The following is a 22,638-nucleotide window of genomic DNA, read 5'->3' on the forward strand; positions in this document are numbered from 1 at the left end:
ATGAGGGAAAAAAAGGTACAAATGAGGGCTGACGTGGCCCAGCCCTGCCGTGAGGGATGGCCAGGCCGCGGCTGACCCCTCACAGCCTGCCCTACCCGCCCTGCAGACCTGCGAGGGCGCAGCCCTATGCCCCGACACAATCCCCTGCCAAAACGCTGCCTTAGGGTCTGATTCGGGATCCCTGGAAAGACCCACGCTTAACCCCACGGCACCGAGCGTTCCCGGCACCCTGCCAATCTCTCTTGAACACGAGTGAGTGCTGACACCCTGTCCCCAGTGACAGGAGGGTCGCCCTCAGTACCCCTTGTACAGCTTCTTTTAAGACACAAATTCGATTTCGTAGACTTCCCAACGCATGCAACGCACACGGAACAGGACATCCGTCAGACGCCTTTCCTACAGCGCACCACGGGGTCTTCAAATTAAACCTCACGTGGGACCTGGGATCCCCCCACCACATTCTGCTTTCATTCAAGGACACAGCCCTTTTCCTACACACAGGGGTGACTGAGAAGGCGCAGACACGGATAACGGCCGAACAGACGTGGGCAGCACTCTAGCGTCCGCCCCACTGGCTCAGAGCTGTGTCCCGCATCCATGCGCGGTGGGTGGCCAGTGCTTTGCGCATCTTCCCCGTCCCTGTCCCTCAGCACCTTCCCTACAATAACCTGCGTACGTGAGCGTCGTCTCTCGTGGCTTAGCAGGAAGAACAAGCACAAGGGAAGAAGTGGGAGCTTCCCTCTTCCCTCCTGTGTTCAGCCTCCGCAGCCAGGGAGTCACTGGTACCCCACGGACTAGGAGTGACTGCAGGGAGGTGTTGAGATACAGCCCTGACTTGGGGGTGTCAAGGGTGCGATAGTGTCACTGGAGTCACCAGCACCGACGAGCAGGGACGTGGGAGGGTACCGGGGAGAAAGGCTGTGCTGGCAAAGGATGCCGCCGGTGAATATCCTACCAGCATTTTAGCTAACAACATTGGTGAAGCATTTACACCTACACAGGGACGTGCCAAAAAGTGAATGACACAGCACTAGCAGTGCTCAGCCTACAGCTGTAGTGATGCTATTCTGCCCTTGGAAACAAGAAAATATTGGAAAACACTCTGACTACAATACAGGATAGCAGTTTGCCCCCACGCTCCCATCCCTCTCAGGACTGTCATCTCGAGGGCTGGGTACGATGTGGAGGTCAACTGAGTTCCTGGGGAACGAAACCTGCTCGGATGCCCCTTTCCAGGCCAGTTTCTTGCTCGCAGCCGGGCTGCCGGCGCTTGCAGTCCCTCCGAGGAGAAGCACACCAGAAGCCAGCCGGGGTGAGTCATCATTCATTGAGTGAGTTCAACCAGGAGAAGGAGAAGACATGACGAGCCGGCTCATCACCTCTCTCATGGCTCACCGGAGCTTCCTCCACTCGTCCTTGAGGGGATGGTTCAGAACCAGTCTGTAAAGGAAGAAAAGGTTGACAAGTGGAAGAGGAAAAAGGTGAATTGCATTAAATTCCTTAAGATTTCATAACACTCAGAAAACAGAATGAAAGGGGAAAGAGGGGAAAAGACAGGGAGCATGAAAACTCGTGGAGGCCAGCCAGACTTCTAATGCCAGAGAAGTCGGAGGGACTTTTGCCGCGGACAGTGGCAGAGGACGAATTACGCCGGGTGAGTGTGCCGCACCAATGCCTGGGGTTTCGTCCTGGTTTGGACCTCTGGAATATTATTGCACCGAAGGTGATAACTGCCTGTTTAGAAGTGATCCCGAGCCAGCTTGGCTTGTGTAGCTGGGCCTCCAGATTGATGTGGACTGAAGCCAAAAGCTATTGTGAGTGCATTGCCACTCAAAATGATACTTGTTCTGCTGTCGTGAAATCTGCCTTGCATGAGGTTTATTTATTTTTTCATTTAAAGGATTTTAATATTTATTTTACTTCAATTTCACTCAGCCCAAGAACAGGAAATAAATAATACAGAATTACAAGCTTCTGCTTATATCCCAGGCCAAATTCTGCTTTTATTTGCACAGGTATCATACACTTACATTAAAAAAAGGAATCTGGACACGCTGCAGCTGCTAATCACAGGAATTGTAGTAATTTATTTTAATTAACTGAATATGTAACAGGTCAGCATGATATGCAGAATTTTGTTTGCTAGTTCCAGGGTTTCCAGATCCCTTTGGCAGATTATGAAGACCAGCTCTGTGATAGCATCAGAAATCCTATTAAAGATAAACCCCACCAAAGTGGATGATTTTGTAGCTAAGGGATGCCTTGTGCCTTCATCATTAAAATCACAGTTTAACGTGCAGTACACAGGATTTTTTTCCCCTCTGTATTTCTAGATAGCCACACACATTATTGTATATTCTTAAAATTAAAATAGCCAACACTGCCAGCCTTCTCTGTACAGGGTTTCACCTTACTTTGGGAACTCAGGAGAACTATTTGATGTCAATATAGTACTCGAGAGAGGGAAAATGACAGAGCAGTGCCCTCTGAATTTTAACACATCTCGATCATTTATAATAGTATCCTAAAATGGAGAGTTACCAAAGCAGTGATGCTAACAGACATATCCAGGAACAAACAATGAAGCAGGGATGCTTGTGAGGAACTGAAGCACGGGATGGATTATTTTCCTAAGCATTTTTGTAAGTATTTAATGTCAAAATGTACCACACAAATTAGTAAGAACTAATGGTATGTTAAGTAAAAATTGGCTACTGGGCTTCATTCCAGTTACTACCTATTTAGAAGTGTTGTGACATGAACAGACAAGACAGCATGGAGGTATGAAAAGAAGTAGCTCACTATTTCTTTCTTTATATCTAATTAGAGTTCATAGCTCCTGTTTTAGACCCACAGTGTCAGTTATTTTAGGCTGGAATAGCCCGACTTGTTCCAATGAAATACTGTCTGAGAATCTGCTTTAATATTTGAAATGTGGACTAATCTTTGACTTATATTCATATTTTCAAAGCAAGGCACTCACTGCTACTCACTGGAAAACACAGGGCTCAGAAAGGATTTTTACGGACAAGGATCTTGCAGAATACAGCTTTTGCTTCCTAACTTTACCATGTACTTTAATGAAAGCACAAAACTGGTGAAAAATCTGGGAGAAACATCTGCCTACTTGAACACAAAAGTCCATTTTTAGCAATGCTGGTGAGAAGGTCATCCCTTAGGCTTATGCATAAGTATTGTCGAGAGTCGAGCCCATGGGGACAGGTCTTAGCTGAAAAAGCAGGTAGCTAATTGAGTGCCGATTACAGAAGATCTGCCCCTCAGCCCTGGAAAGTGCTGAATGCAAACCTTTCAACCTGATGGCAAGAGCCAGGTATCAGCAGTAGATACGGGGCCAGCCTTTCCCAGTTTAAGGGATTCTGCGCTCTCTTGATCTCAGTAGATGCAGGAGTGTAGGTGGTTTGTTAGTCTTTTGTTGTGTTGAAAATTTTGCCTTTTATTTTTGGAAGGACAACCAGAGTACCGGGACTAGCTAAAGGTCATTTTGAAATTGGTTGTGCAATTCTGTGCACTGAGACTTCAGCCATGTGTGTAAGCAGGCATGGGACAGCCCTCCTTGCTTCTCACTCTGCAAAGGAATTGGCCCAGTGAGAGGTTTAAAAACAATTTCCTGCATTTTTATATATTTTTTTTAACTTAAAAAGTTCACAGTGTCAGCTTGTTATTTTTCTTCCTGTGCAAGTTGGGCTTCCTTTAGCACTTCTGCTTGCTATTCCAACCGGTCACTATCCAGAAACATACATTGGACTAAGGTTAACTTTGAAGCAATGAACTATATAAGAGCCTAAAGTTAAATAGCTTGTTTCATAGGATTTGGACCTAACATATTAGAAGCGAAAAAGCACAATCTAAGAACTTAGACTGGCAAGGTGACTGCATTACCTTGTTAACCAACACTGCATTTCAAACAAAACAATCTTTATCTACATCACTGCCAAAACCGTATTTCATAATGTGTTAACTCCTATATATTCTGCTGTGATGACATCTTCCTGTGTCAGCAAGACATTGTTGGAGCTCTGGCATATTCCCACTGGGCTTGGCTGGATGAAGCACTTACTCCCTGCACCCCGCTGGACTCAGCAGGCTTCCAGTCTGCAATACCTCGATGTGCCTTTCCAAGAGCAATCATTTGCCATCCCACCCAGGCGGGAGTGAAGCAAGCATAGAGCTGACAATGGGGCCGTTCCTCAGCTTCTAGCTGCGTATTTTCCCACCTGGGACACTTCAGTATTTGTGCTCTGAGTCATGCAGTGATTGAGGTAAGCTATCTTCATGTGATGTGAGGCAAGAGACCATCAAAAGGTGCCAGGAGCAACTCTGATAAATCCGTTCCCCCCCTTCCGACGGCAGCCCACACAACTCAGAGTTGCTGGGATTGCCCGAGACAAAGATTTCAGCTCTGGACTTTTACAGAAGACAACTTCTGTTGAACCAGGAGTGATCCTGAAAGCAGAAATAGGTTCCTCAGTGTCAATGGGATTTGGGCATCGACCCCTCTGTAGGTCCTTGCAACCTCATCCGGGATCCCCTTGCTGTCCCTGTTATTGCAGCCCTACTCCACTGCCAGAGAAAAGCTTTCTGCTGAGGTCGGCACAGCCCTCGCCACATGCCTTTCAGGCGCTTCAGATTCCATACTTCATTGTGCCTGTCCACTCCTATTAGGTAACTGTTGTCAAGCTTCTACCAGAGCTTTATCTTAGTCTTGGAGATCTCTTGGGTAAGGCTTGTTTTTCACATTACCTAGAATAACAAGTCCCAGCCCTTGATTTGGGTCCCTAACAGTAATAACTAAATTGTTTACCTCAGATTAAATTAATCACATCAGGCCAATGCTGAGAGAGTGCTGAATACTTACCCGTTGATTTATGTTTTCCCCAGTGGTGTTGAGTGACATCAGATGATGCTTTCAATAAGCACCAGGAATTTTCACCAGGCCAGCTCATGAAGCAGGGAGGGAAGCACACCCTGCATGACTGATGGTTGGATTTGTTTTTCCCATAAGCAAAGTCCAGGCTGGAGTTTACGTGCCAATTCTTTGGAGGTGCTGAGCAACCACAACTCCCACTGAGCAGCCATTCAGCACTCCTCAGCATCTGGCACCCTAGAATCTGCATGAATAAACAGTATAAGGATCTCAGAGTTTAACCTGACGAGTTGTGTCACAATTGCAGGTATTCAGCATCTTTCATCATTTGCTTCCTTAAAAAAAGCGCTACTTAAATCTGCGTAAGGTTCTTGTAAAGGGTGTGGAGGGGAGGAAAGGTGAGTGGGATGGCTTTGTCATAATGTTTTCATTTATTAGGGCCCAGCAGTTGATTTATTTATGCTGGGGAAAAACAGGCGGTCTAGGCCTTCTACATACTGAAACACAATGAAGTTTATATGCTGTTTTCTGCTTTATCACCACTAATCTCAATGGTCTTTAGGTCCAAAGATCCTGGAATCCCGGTTACCAAACTTCAGCCACCCAGCAATGAGTGACATGACTCCACTAATGGGAGTGATAGGAGAAAGGCACTATCAGAGGGTGATTTGTTCCATCCTAAATGAAATGTTCATGGGGCGGATTGCCCTCTGGAGGAATGTGTTTCACCCTGCTGACTCTAGAGACACCCTTGGTGACCAGGTTAGACTAGATGTAACTTTTAAGAGATTACATCAGAAAGATTCCAGCCAAATACTTCAGGATATCAGAAAACTACTTGATAGGAATTGAGAACTTTGACCACACTATTACTTTTTACAAGATCAATAACTCTTAAATTTAGAAAGTGGGGAGGAAAGGTGAAGGGGCTTCATAGTCTTCTTCCATTTGTTTTTTGTTTTGGCATTTTTTTGCTTATTTTTGATGACTTCTGATAAGGTGAGATCTGGAGAAACTATTGTTAAAATAGCCCTCTCAGAGGTTATCACACACCAGCTTGCAAGGATATGTGAGAAATAAGAGAAATGTGGGCTGAAATGGTTGTTTCCTCCAGAGCTGTAGATTGCCCACCAATGTATTTTATCCAGACTGAGCATGACTAAATGAACACAATTTATTGTAATTAATCAGAAAACAAAAATGATTGCTGGTTTTACGCTGGCTGCAGGAGAATAGATTATGCCTTTGTTGACAACGTGAAAATGACCTCCTCACATCCTTTTGAACAAATATGGTTCTACCTAGTGAAGTTGTAGTTGAAGACTTTGTGTCACGCTAGTATGTTATTTCTGACCTAGTGCTGAATACTCTAAAACCGTATGTACCATCTTGTGGAATCATGGTCTCAGACTGAATTAATGAGAAAGGTCTAGATTTGCAGAGAACTGAGAGAGAAAAGAATGCATTTGCTTTCCTAGAAGACAGCATGCCCTAGGAGAAGGGATCATTTCTTACAACTATGCACAAGGATGCACTGGTTGGTCACAAATAGCCCTCTTGTGCAGCTATATGAATGTTTTCTGGAGCAGCAATGTTAACCAAAGCAAGTCCTGCCCTTTGGCTCCCCATCCACCTCTTCCCACTTTGACTCCATGGTTCACTGTCCATTTGCATTGCTGCAGCTGTTTGCAGGTCTGTGCTGAGAATGGGAGTGGCACTGGGGTTGCATCAATTTTTTTGGTGGTGTTGTTTGAGGTGAAGGAAGATTATTTTTGAACCTGGACCATTTGAGTGATTTGATTCCAACACAGCCCAGCAAACAGATGCTTCAGCACAAATGCCACATGAGTGGTGGCATCTGGGCAGGAGTAAGAAGCAGGGCCATTTGGCAAGAAACTCCAAAATCACTGTTACTGTCAGAGAAAAAAATGAATATACACCCTTAGAGTCATGTGAACTGCCCAATCCCTTTGCTGCCTCCTCTTGATCCAGCAGGAGAGCAAGAAGTGAATTTCCTAGAAAATGTAGGTCTTGGAGTGAGAAGCAGTGAAAAGACAAGTTTCTTGCTTCTACGGTTTCTGTAGCCTCAGAAAAGGAGTGAGAAATTAAAGTTAATTCTTATGGCTTGTTTAGCTGGCTTGTTTAGAAACAACCCTGAGTGTTGACAAGAACAGGAATGATTAAAAAATGCTAGCTGGTCGCAAAGCCATCACAGAATCTGTAGGCTATGTTTGTCTGCCTCAAATGTCAAGTGTTACACTTCTGGCACTCAACACTTCCAGGCAGCGGAAACAAAGGGAGCACAACAGGTTATTTTTAAATAGTTTAAACTTTAGCTCAAGCATTTTGTTTTCATATTTTTATGCAGTCTAACTCCTTCAGCATAACACCTGGCAGCTGTCACATATATCACAACAATATTGTTTCAAGCTAAGAGGCTGCTTATTCTGTACGGATCTTTTTATTAGTGGGAACCAACAGAATATTCTCTGAAATAATTACTACAATTACCTGCCACAGAAATACACAGGGTGGCAGACAAAATAATATGCATAGACAAGCTTTATCAGTCACAGCGCTAGACATGTCACTCTCTTAATAGTGGTCAGTAATGAATTTTAAAAGTCCACTGAGAGGGAATGCTTTTTTTCCATAGATTTTCATGCTATCACAATTAACATTATGTGGTTAATGTCTAAAGCAATGTGCTACATCATGATCTTAAAGAGACCAAATACAGTTCAGAGGAAAACAGCCCAGCTTGTTTATTTTGGTACAGGATCTGCACATCCTCTGTGGGATATGGAGGTCCAGACACTTGAACCAGTGGTGGAAACATTATTAGAGAATGGTGTGAGAGAGTGGCTTTCTTCTAACTGTTACTGGGGGCAAAGGCAATACAATTTCCTTATTTATGTCACCTGTCTTTTTCATGACTTGATCAAAAAAGCCAGAAATAAGATACTTGTTTAATATTTCACCCATTGCTGCTCCACACTGGCATTAGTTTTTGTTGAGAGTGGTTAACTATAGAGGTGCATAAAACCTAGTCCTGCCACTGTCCAGGAAAATGAAGGAAACCCAGGAGGAGAGTCTTACAAACACATGAATATTAAGGCTGCATGGTCAGAACAGTCTTTCCTGGAACTATACACACATCATTCTTTGTTCCTCTCATCCAGAAGCTTTTGAGGACCTCTCGATCAATCAGTCATCTATCATTTCTGCTCCCTTCCAGCCCTGCTGGAGAAGTGTCTAACGAAGGAAGGATGATCTCAAGAGTCTGTAGGATTAAGTGGTATGCACTGGCCACCAGTGCTAGAAAGCAACGCACGGTACCAGTTGTCTCCTCTTCCTCCTACTTCTGTTTCTTCAGACAAGTAGATATGACTTCAGATCACTAAGTTAAACATGAGGTAAGGACCTTCCAAGAACTTCTCCGGGGCAGTAACTCATCTAATTCATGTCAGAGAAACTTTGCTATTAGCTTTCAGAGAGAAGTAGCTAACCTAGTAATGGTTTAATGTCATGTTTGTCTCTGTCATCTAGTCTTTCCTTTGAGTAATACGGGGTGTTGTAAATGAAAGCTTTTTCTTCCTCTGAAAATGGCATTTCTGTAAATCCAATGAATGAGACAAGAGTGCCCGTTCAGACTGTGACTCACCCCGGAGCTCCATTCAGCGGATCAGATAACGGAGCCAGCATAGCTGCGAGGTGTGCAGGCACATACCATGCTGCGGAGGTGGGAGCGCTGCTCACATGTGAACCAATTAGTTGGGCTGTTGTAAATGCGCAGGGGATGGTGTATGTGAGCTGTGGACACAGCACATCACCTCTGAGAGACAAAAGCATACTGGTGGAGATGCAGGAAGTAAAGCTGTAACATCAGCTAAAGTAACAGGCTGCCATTCTTTAAAGCCACCATATAACAGAAAGAAGAATTCTTGGCCACACTTAAACCACTTTTTCCTCATCGCCTGTTGCTACTGCCCCTTTTCCTTAGTGTGTTCATTTTCCCATGTCTTTCTTTGTCTGAATCTTCTCCTTACTACGACCACAGCAGCTGAAGCTGGCAGCCAAGACATGACTCTACTCCAACAATACATTGCTCAGCGAGCAGCACCATGACTTCCTGGACAGACATCTGTTGTATCATGCCTCACATTGTGATCTCTGCTCACCCATTAGCAATGCCAGCTTGCTTGCACAGTACTCGGCCAACTGATGAGCAGGATATTAAATCAAGCTTCCTTCTGCCCATCTCGCACTGGTCCCAGGTGAAATCTGAGGAAGCTGTGATAAATACTGCTCTTAAAGCCACGGATTCAATCACGGTTATTGACTGGGTTGTTATGGAGTTTAGAGCACCTACCACAGGCAACTGTCACCAGAGACAAGATTGGCACTGAACTGCGTCTGGGCAGGCACCAGTTCCATTTAAAAAAAAACCAAAACCAAATCAATGTATTTTATAACATTAAATTATGACATTGTGCATAAATATAAAAATGAACATATTTAAAAAAATAAATCTGGTGCCAGGAGTTGTAAAGGCTCACCATCATTGATGGGGGGAACAACAACTACCTTTATTCTGTAAGGCATTTTGTAATAGAGCAAGTCAAACAGCGTTTCGTCATGAAAAGTAGTCACATCTGTGTGCAGAAGTGCTGAGCTAGGAGTGCTCTGAGAGACTGGGCCTGTATTTCGATCACCACCTTCGGTAGTTGAGATAGGCAGATTTTATAGGGTGCTCTCTAAATTAAAAAGAACGATGAGAAATTCAGATCACTTACTCTCCAGGACTGTGAGATCCCCATTCTCTGCTCAAAGGTGTGACATCTATGTCAGACATCTGTAGCACTGTTTGAGTATTGCGGCACCTATCTATCTCCATTGGCTAGTAGCCTGGGATAACAGGTTTTCTGAATTAGTCACTGCTCTCTTGCTTAATGACCTGAAGATTATTATAAAGATGTCAGGAATATATATCACCTGAGAAGGGATCTAAGACTGAATCCATGCTGTTTGATACATCTCTCTCCTTTTTTTCTGTTCCATTTTGGCTGCACAGGCGTCCCCCCAACCTGTCGTTATACTTCAAACACCAGGTAAGTGGGCAGGGTGCTGTGGTCCAGGCCCTCGTCTGCTCAAAAGTCAGAAAAGTCTAGAAATGGCATGATACAATATCCAAACTCAGGCTCAGTTTACTAATTACTGCCAGTGGGATTTTCCATCAGATGATCCATCTCTAACGGTTACAGGATTAGAAGCACTGCTTCCCAAAGGCCAGCATACAGCTACCCTGAAAACCTGAACTGTCTCAAGGCAGCAGGAAGACAACTAAACAAATATTTTACAGAGAGATGGCTTGTGCTGTTGTGATCTAAATCTACCATAGCCAGATGGAAAACAGCAACAGTTCATCCATGATCAAGAAATATTTTTTGTTTACACTCTATTTTCCTTTCCGAACGCCTTAACAATGAACAGAGCGAGAGATGCTCGGAGGACAGTCCAGTGGAGGTAAATTTCAGTATTTAAATGAGCCAGTTGCAGAAAGACAATGTCTAGGAGAGCCTGGCTTTGTATTAATTTAAACAGGAGAAATAATTTTGTCCATGCTGTCATTTTGGAGGTCCTTTTGCTAGTAATGGACTGAAAAAAAATAAAATACACATAAATCAGATGTTATCTATGACTCACCCGACAAATCAGAGAGCAGACTATTTGAGGTAAAACTTCAGGTGAAGTATTTGCCACTCATATTAATTATAAGAAACTGTTGTCTGCAAGCCGGTCTTAATGCATTGCCCTCACGACTCCTCACTGCTGCCTCTGAATCACTCAGATAATTCTCAGAAGCAAGGGGGAGAGAGGTGTTAAAAGAGGAACTTTCTTGTTTTTCTCTGCCTGTATTTGCTAAACTGAGAGAAAAAGAAATCTCACCTGAAGCACAAAGTCAAGATGCAAAATGGAGATTTACAGACAGGACTTGACACCAACCTGAGTGGCCTCAGACCCGACTGCTATAACCAAGTCCCAACACACTAGATCAAATTACTGATAAGCAAAGGCAGGATTTTTGGACTATTAACTGAGATTCTTGCATCTGGCATTTGCCTTGTATTTCAGCTACAGGCTAAAAAAATGAAATTAAAGAGGTGTTTAGGAAGAAGCATCAAAGATAATTGAATTTGGGCTTGTATATTAGCTGATCCATGGGTCTCCTATAAAAGGCTCAACTTCACAGAGATGACCCATTTTTCATTCAGTTAAAATTTTTAGATTTTTTATCTTAACATAAATAAATCCTTCCAGTTTTTCACCTAAGGAAAGAGAGAGTACAAGTATATCCAGATGTAGATAGTAAATATCAAGTTGACTTTTGCTCTCTGCATGTCCAGATCCTTCATTAGCACTAAACACAGTTGTTGCAAGGATCAGAGAACCTTGGGAACAGCAACAGTCTTCCTGGAAGGGAGCTGCCTGGTCTGTGCCTGCTGCTGACACTAACAAACTCCTTGTCCCAGTCTGGGGGAAAATTGTGGGAAGGCCATGTTGAGTGGGCCAGAGGGGAGGGAGACCCTGGCTTAATATTGCTCGTGCAAGATCCAGCCTTGCAAGACTGCCTTCTCTTGAGAAAGCTCTTGGAGCTCTTGGCTTGAAGAGGGAGCTTAGCTTCCTTACCTGAGCAGATCGGTGAGACTGTGTTTCCAATTTGGAAAAGAGAAAGGAAATTATTATTTGCCTACCACTGCCACTCTTGTACAATCATTCCAGAGCAGCGCTGGGCTAAAATGTGGGACCGTACCTTTTATAGAGTGGTGGAAAAGCAGAGGTACATGGGCATCCAGCACAGCGTGATCCCTCTTAGGCTTATTTTGGTTTTAAATGATCTTATTTTGTCCGTGTTGTCTGCATATTGACATGACAAGAAATCGGCTAAAACTTAGCTAAGTACCGACCTCTATGACATGTGATTTAAAGCTGTCTCATGGAAAAATATTTGAAGAATCACGAGCTGAAATTGAAGCATTCAGCAGCAGGGCAAAGAGAACTATTGTACATGAATACAGAGAGGACTGTCCCTATGGTAATTCTGGCAGATGGCATAAGGTTGCAAGCAAGTAATAGAAAATTTTAAAACTAATGAAAAAAGATTAACATAGGCCACTCCATTAGTATTTCTCCTCCTAAACAACTCAGCCCTGATTATATTTTATATCCTAGTGGAATTAAAGCACTGTACTTACTGGCAGCAAAGGGAAATGAGATCAGAATACTGTTTGTGGATGATTAACTTGCATTTCCTTTCAAACTGAATGTATGTGCTTCAGTCCTTTGGAGCCACAGACAGCCACTTCTCTGATGGGGAATTTGAGGAACAGACTATATGGTCCAGTACTTCATCTTAAGTGAAATAAACTGGATAACCAGAAACCCAGGTGAATACAAGACTTCAGTAAACTCTCGCAAATTTATATGGTGTCACTGCATGAGAGATGCTGCCTACAAAATTCTGATTAGGGAAAAAAATGAACAAACTTTTCCTTATGTATCTATTACTCTCTGTATTTTAATGAGACTGTAATAGTTTGAGCAGACGTAAGGTATTTTGAGATCTGTCTTCTTCCTGTGACAACATAAGTTTTGTTATAGAGCACCTGTCACTGCTGATTTTTGGGATTCCTCTATTACAAACCAAGAGATAGAGCGCTTCTGCATGTGAAGACATTTTTAAGGACTACACATTCCTGGAAAGTGGTTTTACCTTTCTTGATGTGCATGGCTTTCTCTAGCTATCAGAGGTCTGCAGAAGGGAATCCAAGGGCAGAACTTAGGGCCAGGTTTTCACGTGTGGTTGCTTAAAGCTGGGCAGCAAGAGAGCCTTACGTACCTGGCTTGTTAGATGGGAGTACTGAGCATTTGCACTGTTAGAAGTGACAGATGTTCAGCACTCTTGCAAACTGATCTTACTACTAAAGATGACTCGATGCATATTTAGAAGACAGATTTCCAAGACCCTAAAAGGCCATATGCCCCTTCAGGTGTGTCAGTCCAACAGTTAGACGCCACGAGCATTTACAAAACACACACCTCATTCTTCAGATGCCTAAAGCTCCACACCTATATGCCATTGCTGAGCATCCATCAGCTATAAAGACCACAAAATCACATGCCTGAGCCCTGAAATACCAAACGAGAAAATGAGTTTGGAAAGTCTAACGCACAAAATAGAAATTCTTTCTACCTCACTTACTGTGTCTTCTGAGACCGAACACAAAAGGACAATTTAAGACTCGGTGAAGGCTTGCTTCACCTCCTGCTGTAACCCATCACACACACTGTCTCTAAACTTTAAAAGCTTTTGGTTTGGACTCTAAGATCTGTTTCCTCATGCACTGAAAACGGCCTGCTTGTTAATGTCTATGTCACCCTCCACTAATACGTTACTCCCCATGGTGGCAAGGCAGCTCACTGATGCTATTCCCGCTCCTTCGCTCCCGGTTGTCATCCACAGAGGCTCTGACTCACTTCAAAAGACCCCCCAAATCTGGACAGTGAGCAGAGGCACCTGGGCTAAGAGCAATATCACCTTGCACTCCGCAGGCAGTTGTGAAGGGGTGCCAAGTGTGAACCGGCAGCAGTTGGTGAACTCTCTCTCACCGGAGATGCCTCCCATCATCTGCCAGACATGGAAGCAGCCTGGGGCGACTGTACTCCTCACTTAGGCATTCCCTGAAGTGGAATGTGTTTCTCTAGTATGGAGTTTCCTATTTTGTGCATGCTGAATCACCTCCTGCCATTCCCTTCTTAGATCAAGCAATCTGCACACAGCTGTACCTCCTCTTGCCGTATCCTGCCGATACACCCTCCTGCACTCTGGAGGAAATCTCTTGAGGCATAGATACAAATTCTTAAAGGAAAGTGGCCCTTAAATAAGGTAAATTTGGGGGATTAATAGGTTTGAACTGACATCTTTTTTTTGCTGAAAACCAAGGAAATCCCTATCAGTCCATTCTATTAAAATAGCTTGAAAATAAATTATATGCTGCTTTTATGAGGACAGGCATGATGACTTATATTATCATTATAAATTATTACCGTTATTTAAAGTAATTTTGTTATTTGGCTTTCAGGGGCTTATCACACAAGAAGAAAAAAGGGCAGTGACCTGATATCTCACATGAAAGATAAAGACACATAAACTGTCTAAACAGCCACCTCACTACATACACATGGAGAAGAAAATAATTTTTATGCAAATAGAGTCTGAGACCAAAATGCCTCTCTCCCTCACCTCCTTTCTATTTCATGATTAAATAAATCATAAAGCTGTCACTAGAGACCACATAGAAAGAGGTCCCAAATGGTAGAAATGAGATCTTCTGACATTTGTCTATTTTTAATTTCAAAAGGTATTTTGAATTAAAAAAGAAAGAGGGGGGAAAAAGAACATAATGCTATTGGCATGTCTGATTTCCCAGGAGTACAAACAAGCCTTATGTCTTCTTGTAATAATACAAAGAATTTTCAAAACCAAACACAAATAAATGAGAATTAAACTATGATCCATAAATTTAATTGAGATTCAGAGTGTCTGATGCTTTTCAAATTCAAATTACCATCAGACAGTGCATCTTTTTGCATAACTTACGCAGTTAAAATGTAGGTGATAGCTTCTTCCCTCTCCCTATTTTTTATGGAGAGATATACTTCAGTCATAGTGCTGGAATTTTTGCACATAAAAGCTGAATAATAATTTATCATTTTTCATAGATGCACAGTATCATGTTGTACAGTGCTTAGAGCACAGTACAGAAAGTGAGCAGGGAAAACCAAGCATTTTTTTGTTAAAGAATAGACGAAAATTGAATTTTTCTGTCATTAGAGCAAACACCCAAAGGTAACTACAGTTGCTTTGTGTCAGAGGTCTTTGGTCTTCAGCAAATAAGATTAAATGCCCCAGTGGTAACATATAATTCTCTGCAGATCAGTCATATCACTTTGGAAATTGAATATACACATATGTCTTACCTAACAGGGATGTGAATTTGGAGCTGAAAGAACTAAATCATGGACAGTGTCTACCAAAAAGGAGCTACTTCAGAAAAGATGTTATGAAATAATTAAGGTTTAATTTACAGTATTTGCATTCAGGACAACTTCACTGGGTACTGAAATTCTTAGTCCTTGATCCGGTAGGTATTTCAGCTCTTAGTGTAACCTAAGGAAAAATCCCTTTGATTACAGAAAAATATTTGTCAAGCACCAACATTTAAAAGCAGACACACAGCCTTGGATGTCTAAAGGGTTGGGACCGCCCCCCAGCTACAGGGGGATGCATTTTGGGGGGTGTAAACATGGTACTCCACACTCACTGGGATACCTTTGGTGGAAAAAAGACCTGAAGAGGAGTCCCCAGCGTGTGGGGTGGGCTGGGGTGTGAGGGGACTCTCTTCACAGTGGGAGAATGACTCAAGCTTGGCCATGGTCCCCATGGGGACCTCTGGGGAGCAGGGCTTGAGCCATCTCCCCAAGGGAGCAGCGGTGATTTGCTTGTGGTGAGAATCCTGGCAGCAGGATTACTCAGTGGGTTTTTCTTCCTGATGTTTACCCCTCTGATGACAACCATTACTCTCCAGATCTTCCTCCCCTACTTGCTGGACTGAACAAGCCTGGGACTCTTCACAGCTCCTGTCAACCCACAGGTTCCGCATCCTGCTGGTCATTTGAACAGCAACTGAAATATAAGCCCATATATCTGAGGGGGTAAATCTCTTTTAAATTTTTCATTTTGAACTGGGGAGATGCAACGTTTAACCATGCAGGAGTAAGCTGAAGGGTGGCTTTTTGAAGACACGAGGAAGAAATGTTTTAGGCAGCTTGTGCTGTGAACTAGCATGATGGTTTTGGATGGGAAGAAAGGGAAAAAATCCTTTAAAACCATGTAGGAACATTACCAGAGGAAGTATTTGAACTGTTAGTTAATGGTAAAATGAAATATTTCCTACCCATGAAAGTACAAATCATGTATTGAATCAGATTCCAAAGATGATGTAGTATGATAAGAAATGCCAAAAGTGATATGCAGAATGCTAACTCCTGTGAGAAAATAAGAAGAGTGCTTCACCAGTGTTGTCATGACACAAGCCAGTCATTATCACTACATTCAGTGAAAAAGCTCTGTTTCCACAGCACTTTTCCATGATATCCTTTAATTGGAGGAAGGAAGTAAAACCAGTGGTGTGAGGAACATCAGCCAGGGTTTTAAAAATAATAAACAAATAAGGCATTTCAGAGTGGGTTGTGTAAAAATCACATGCAGACAAAAACCAAAGTTGAAGTTCACATACTTTAAAATGATCACTGCCACACAACAGAGGCCATTTTGCTCGTGACATAGACACATTTCAGCTCAGATCCGCAAATCTGACCTCAGCATCATCCCGTGGCATCATCCTTCTGTCTTGGTCACTCGTTTTTTTTCTGTCCTTCAGCACACTCTGCATTTTTCTGCTCCCCAAGCTTTCCTACCCCTCCCCCTGTCGCCAGCCCAGGGATGACCCCATCCTCAGCTACAGTCCCTGCTCCTTGCTTTCCCCATCCCTTTAACCATGTGCTACTCTTCTCAACATTCTCCTCCTCCCAGAATGTCAGTGTCAGTCATGATCTGGGACAATATCGAAACCCATCGCCCCCAAACTCACACACCAATGGGAACTGACATCATTCAACTGACATCTTTCCCATGTGCCTGTTTTCATTCCTGGTATCTGACAATGAAGAGAGCTGGGCACCAGACTGCTGCTGTTTTTCAGACAGTTGTCCACATCAAATGTTAGTTTTGTTCCTTTACTTGCTGTTGGTAAATTAGGACCCAGGGAAGCAGACTTCAGTCAGGCAAACTCCCAGGAAATCACCCCAGTACAGATTTTATCTGCCTATGGTGAGGTTTGGCTGCCTGGTGATTAGTGGAATCGATAGGAGTCAGCAGCTATAAATTTCACTCCAAATTTAACTGATTTTGCCAGTATATTTGGAATATACTTAAGAAGAGAAGGTCATAGCAGATTTGATATTTTTAAAATACTTTTTTTTCCCCCCACTCTTGCTCTCAAATCAAACCCTGACTTGAAAAATAGCTATGGAAATTTTCTGGTCAAATGTTGCTTGAAGCTGGCAAGAATCCATCCATCAAATTCAAGTGTCACTGACTAAAGCCTTCAGCGAAAAGATAATCACCCCTTTGATCATATCTGTATTCATTCCTTTTTCTTCTAACTCTTTGCCCACCCTGTGGCAGTTCGTTACTGTAGGGCTGCTGAACAGCCAAGTCCAACTTTGAAGGAAACAGCTCTGAAATATGTACTACCCAGCTGTTTCTTTTCCACATACACACACGTAATCTCCTCTCGTCACATACACACAGGTGATTGCTTTGTTAAAGCATACGGCTTAAGGCTGTAAATCAGAACGTGCTAATTTAGAAAGTGCTGCTCATGGGCTCGTTGCCAAGCACTAGAGCAGGAGCAGGTGTAGTGTGCCAGTCCTTCACACACAGCTCCCCCAGCTCTGTTCCTTGAATCTTTAACCCATGTGGAGTTTACACGCATGTGCAGAAGAAAGAATATTCAAATGCAGGCTATCCCAAACCTAACGTTTTCATTTTAAGGGAAACAATTTCCTGTACTCCAACACATCAATCTCTGTTGTCCTATCATGCTGCTGATAGTCTAACACAGAACTGGGATATATTCATGATATATTCTTCATGCTTTCCTTTAATCAAGCCCCAGGAATCCTTGGAGGAAACCCTCTGCAACAGATCTGAGCCCAGGAAATCACACCTCTTACTGAGAGGCAGTCACACACGCAAGAAGGCGCTGGGTATTTGCATAGCTTCGTGTTCACACGGGGAAGAAGTATGCTCCAGATGCAGCCCCAGAGCTGCAGAAGGCAAAGCCAAGCCATAGATGCTCTACCAGCGGCGGTAGGATGGCAGGTGATGTACACAGGCTTTCAGTGGGTGATGAGAATAAACTCATGCACGGGATTCGTCTGCTATTAATGCATGCAGCTACCTGCTGTGCAGAGGCATCGCCAGCCTCTCCGGCAGCTCCTGAGCGTGTGTGTGAGCAACTGGGACATCAGCTCGCACAAGCAAGGTGCACTGGCAGTTAAGCATAAGCAACTGTCGGCATGCTACTCTAAAGCTGCAACTTCAGCCTGTCACATACTGCAACCATCTATAAATCCAGTGGGTTTGCCGAAATGACTATGCTGTTTCCATATTTCCGAAGTTATTCTTATTCTTTAGCACGCAGAGGAAAATGAAGCCACATTTTCCTTAACAATTGCCGCTCCCGCCTTGCTGCGCATCACAGCCCTTGGGGATGACCTCGGTAGCACTGACCTTGGACGTCGCTGCAGTGGCATTACTTTCCTTACCACTCCCCGGTGCACTCTCCTCGATCGCTGCTGCTGCTGGGGTTTCTGCCTTCTTTGCACTTGTTTCCAGAGAAACAGGAGACCCTACTTTCCCCAACCCACTCACGGGGGTTGAGCTTGGACTGCTTGGTTGCCGCGACTGAGCCTTATACCAGCTAGGGTAAAACAAGGGATCGATGGTTTCTGCTGTGGTCGGCACTTGAGTGTCAGACTCTGGGGTCTGTTGAGAACCACTTGGTGTCACAACCTCATCCTTGATCGGGACAGATAAAGAGAAGAACAAGCAGAGTGCACCACATTACCTTCCTGCCGTAGCCACGTTGCTCTGCATGCCGTGCTTGTTACATCTCACTGCGAGGAATAGATTTATGCTAGTGTATGGTCTGAAAGAATTACAATCACAATGCGAAGCAAAAGCAGCTATCATTTGAAGAACACAGATATGGGAAAGAAAATAATTTACCCCCAAAAATAGACTAGGATGGTAGAATTAGCTGGGAAGGGAATGCTGACAGAGAAAGGAGTGAGCAAATGGTTTCTTAATTCAGATAAGCACCCAATTCAATCCTAAAACTGTAAGAAATTCTGCATAAGAGCCTCATGAACTGGTACCAGCCATGAGCAACAGGTGTAGGTACCTTCAAATGGTTTGTTGGGTTTTGGGTTAGCAGCAACATGTTTGCCAATGATTCTGTTGATATGAGATGTCAGAATAAGAGGAATACAAAGACACTGGAGACAAACATTTGCCCACCAGCCCTACTATCAATGCTATAACCCAAGGACACTTTGCCAGGAAGAGGAGCAGCTGTCTGAACTGCACCTCTCTGCTTGCATCAAGCTCTTGGGGCTGACCCACACGGTCCCTGCTGTTACCACAGCATTTCTGCTCTGCCTTTCTTACACCAGAAGGCAAAAGCTGAAATACAAGTATTTCACACAGTGCAATGCCTGCATGCCATGTCTGACTCCATGTCTGACCGACATTTGCTACAGCAGCATGCCATACCTTTCCCATTTTAGCCTTAGAAGTGAGGGACTTAATGTTAATGGGCAGAACTGCTTATGCCTAGTTCTTGTATGCATAAAAACCTACATCAGTTAGGCTACATAAACTGAGTTAAGTCAGTGAAAATCCTCAGAAGACAAATTTTGGTTAAATGAATAAAGCACAACTGGTACAAACTCTTGTATGTTTTTAAATCAAAGCAAGAATGGGTCTAGAGTATTTGTTTTCCTTTGGTTTATAAGGGGAGCTTGGCAGAATCAGAGATTCTTTACATGCTCTCCTGTTTTTACACTGACCTCCTCAAATATCATAACAGCAGCCTTTACCTACTCATCAGCTTCACGGGGTAAATTGCATAAGGGGATAGTTTGCTAAGATAACTGTATCTAGGGACAGTTATAGTAGCACAGAAAGTATAATTTTTATGTAGGTATTTTAGAATATACAGCAATTTTTGCCTCATTCTAATAACATTCCTTAAGAAAAGGTGCTGGACTAAATTATTCATACCCTGAACCTCTTTGCTACTAGGTTGTAAGAGGCAGTTTCGTCTTCTGTTTGGTGTATGATATCCCTGCATCCTCCTAGATGATATCCCTAGAACAACTGGAACAGAAGATGGCAAATGCCATTCACAGAAAACAAATCAGAAATAGATTCTAAAAATTGGTGTTGGAAAGCTCACTAGATCCAAATGGAGCGCCAAATTCTTATAGTATAAATATTTTAACAACCATTTCATTTATAGTAGTTAGTCTGGGTTAAATCGCAGCAAGTAGAACATCCATTGCAATGTGCTTAACTCCCAAATTTACCCTTTTATTTATATCTTACATATCCCATATATATCTCAATTTATCTAGCAGTGTAATTTTTCTGCCTATCAAGCGATATAGGAGGACAGGGTACAATTACTTGTATGTGTACCAGGGCAATAAACAATTTTGCTCTCCAGTGCATCTACTCCCTTAGCTGTGCTCCTGTTGCACAGTTCCTACAAGCCACAGAGAAGTGTTTTTGGGCTCTGCTGGGGCGCACTCAGCATAGCTGGCAGGGCACTGGGGCACCGGAAGCACTTACCTGAGCAGCCGGGGCAATGGGTTGTGGTGCCGGCGTGGGTTCAACTGGGGGATCTCCCGCTGTGTTCTGTGTTTTGGGGTCCTGCTGAGGCGGCTGTGATGCTCTCTCAGCCCCTTCCTCCTCCCCCTCTTCCTCCTCCTCCTCCTCTCCTGATGACTCTGTGTGGACTTCATCCACATCTTCACCATCCATTGTCTCCTCCTCTTCCTCTTCTCCCTCCTCCTCTATTAGGACACATAAATGGACAGGGCTGAGGACCACGTGAAGATGGGTAGTCTTTATGTAATTAAAAGCCGTTTACACTGGCATGGCAAACCTACTGATACTGGCAGAGGATTGGAGAGAGGGCACCTGTGAGGAGCCTGCTCCTGCCAGCCTGCACTAGGCATTGCCATGGAGCTGCCAACAGGCACTTTGTGGCAGGGAGGGCATCAAACACACACACTCTTTTTAAAATATTAAGCTGGCCCTTTCTGTGGGAAGGAGGACAATACAGTTATCCTCATGAGGAATGTGCAGCACAGTCCTGTGCTTTACAGGGAGAGGATACCTAGTCTGGCACAATCTGCCAGGAAAAATGTCCCTCCGGAAATTTTGTGTGTATTTTTGTTTAGCCATCATCATAAATCTGCACATTAAAGCCATCATAATAAATCTTTACCAGGTCAGTGCTTTGCAATACATGACTCGAGGTTTGGGGTACTAACCTCCCTAAAACCAGACTGTCAAACTTGGTCAAACCATTGCTTTTGCGTCACCTGACACATCCTGTTGTCAGCATTCGTGGCTTGGCTCGTTTCCAGAGGGAGCCCTCTAACAATGCATTTTCTTTTGCATAATCACACTATTCATGCTCACATGTCGGATGTTGGTCAGAGCCACCCTAGCACTTCAGAGAAATGAACCTAGGTGGACGCATTAACCCAAGCTCCAAACTGGCTGCATATTTTGAACAGGTTGTGGTTGTGCCCAAGTGTGTAGAAGGAATGCTGATTGGCAAATGAAGTAATGCCCTCATAACAGAGAAATGTTGCTGCAGACAAAGTCACTCCTTTAAGGAGAGTGCTGAACCTCTGCTCCCACATCCCCTGCCTGCACAGGAACCTTGCTGATGCAGTAGGAGTTCCAAATGCAGGACTGAAGTCCCAATTGCCAGAGCCCTTACTAATGCCTTGTGCCCAGGAGGTGGTTGTCACGTTCCCCATCACGTGGTGGGGGTGCATGGCCAGAGCAAGAGGTCACCATCTTGGCAGATGAACCTGTGTGTCAGGGATGTGGCAGCTGTGGCTGACCACAGGGACAAGCAGGGCAAGAGGCTGTGACCGGGGATTGTTCCTCCCAGGACAAATCCCAGGAGGTTCATGATCCTGGGAGATGACACCTGCTGCTCTGCTGCTGACTGGTGCCACAGCTGCTGTCCCACTCCATGGGCCCCTGTGCCAAGTACAGCTACAGATCCCAACCTAGAGACCAAGATCTGTGCAGCAGGCATGCGAGGTCCCTCACAGGGAGCAGCCTTGCACTCCAAAGTTAATATAAGTTGTGGCAGGGGAGTAAGTGATGGGTCAGTGGATGGCATCCGCATGAGATTTAATGGGGCCAGTAAATGTACTAGCAGAATCCAGTGCTAGTGTTGGGGTAAAATACAAGAAAATCAGTAGAATTGGTTAGACATTAAAATAATGTTAAATAGTTGCTAGGAGACTTTGTTAAAAAGTAATGTTGTATGACTAGACGAACAATTGAAGAAGGTGAAGTTGATTTATGTGTTCATTGTGTTCATTCTGTACCAACTCCTAATGTACTGTAACTTAGGAGAACTATAAACATAGAAGTAGTGAGGTAATGAAATAGGTAATGCGCATGTGTGAACTAAGAAAGGTAAAAAGTTTAAGGCCGTTCATTCACCTAAATGACCACCAGCCGACCACCTGAAGACCCCCGAGACCACCACCAGAGGGAACTACGCATGCTCAGATGGGAGGAGACCTAATTACCATGAGAAGCGGAGCTCATTATCATACGAAGCGAAGCTGATGTCGCAATCTAATACATGTGTAATTTTTGATAGTATAAGTTGCGTTCGGGATGTGAAGGGATTTGTAGCCAGATTTGGGTGCGTACCCTGGCTACCAGCGCTGAATAAAAGCACCTGCATATAATCACTCTGTGGTTATGTGGTGGCTACGCTAACACTAGCAAGAACATT

General features: G+C 43.8%; 1 protein-coding gene across 1 annotated transcript in view; it reads right to left on the reverse strand.

The window, feature by feature from the left end:
* Nucleotides 1-1,320: 1,320 nt before the first annotated feature.
* The window catches only part of TRIM55 (tripartite motif containing 55), a 38,259-nt gene continuing 16,941 nt past the window's right edge, over nucleotides 1,321-22,638 (reverse strand). The window contains exons 8-10 of the mRNA XM_010148437.1: nucleotides 20,430-20,653; nucleotides 18,306-18,593; nucleotides 1,321-1,440 (exon numbers count right to left, since the gene is read on the reverse strand). Of these exons, the coding sequence (XP_010146739.1) occupies nucleotides 1,321-1,440; nucleotides 18,306-18,593; nucleotides 20,430-20,653 (632 nt within the window). The remainder of the gene's footprint in view (nucleotides 1,441-18,305; nucleotides 18,594-20,429; nucleotides 20,654-22,638) is intronic.

The sequence above is a fragment of the Eurypyga helias genome, unplaced genomic scaffold, assembly GCF_000690775.1.
Source record: "Eurypyga helias isolate BGI_N326 unplaced genomic scaffold, ASM69077v1 scaffold4693, whole genome shotgun sequence".
NCBI classification, from domain to species: domain Eukaryota; kingdom Metazoa; phylum Chordata; class Aves; order Eurypygiformes; family Eurypygidae; genus Eurypyga; species Eurypyga helias.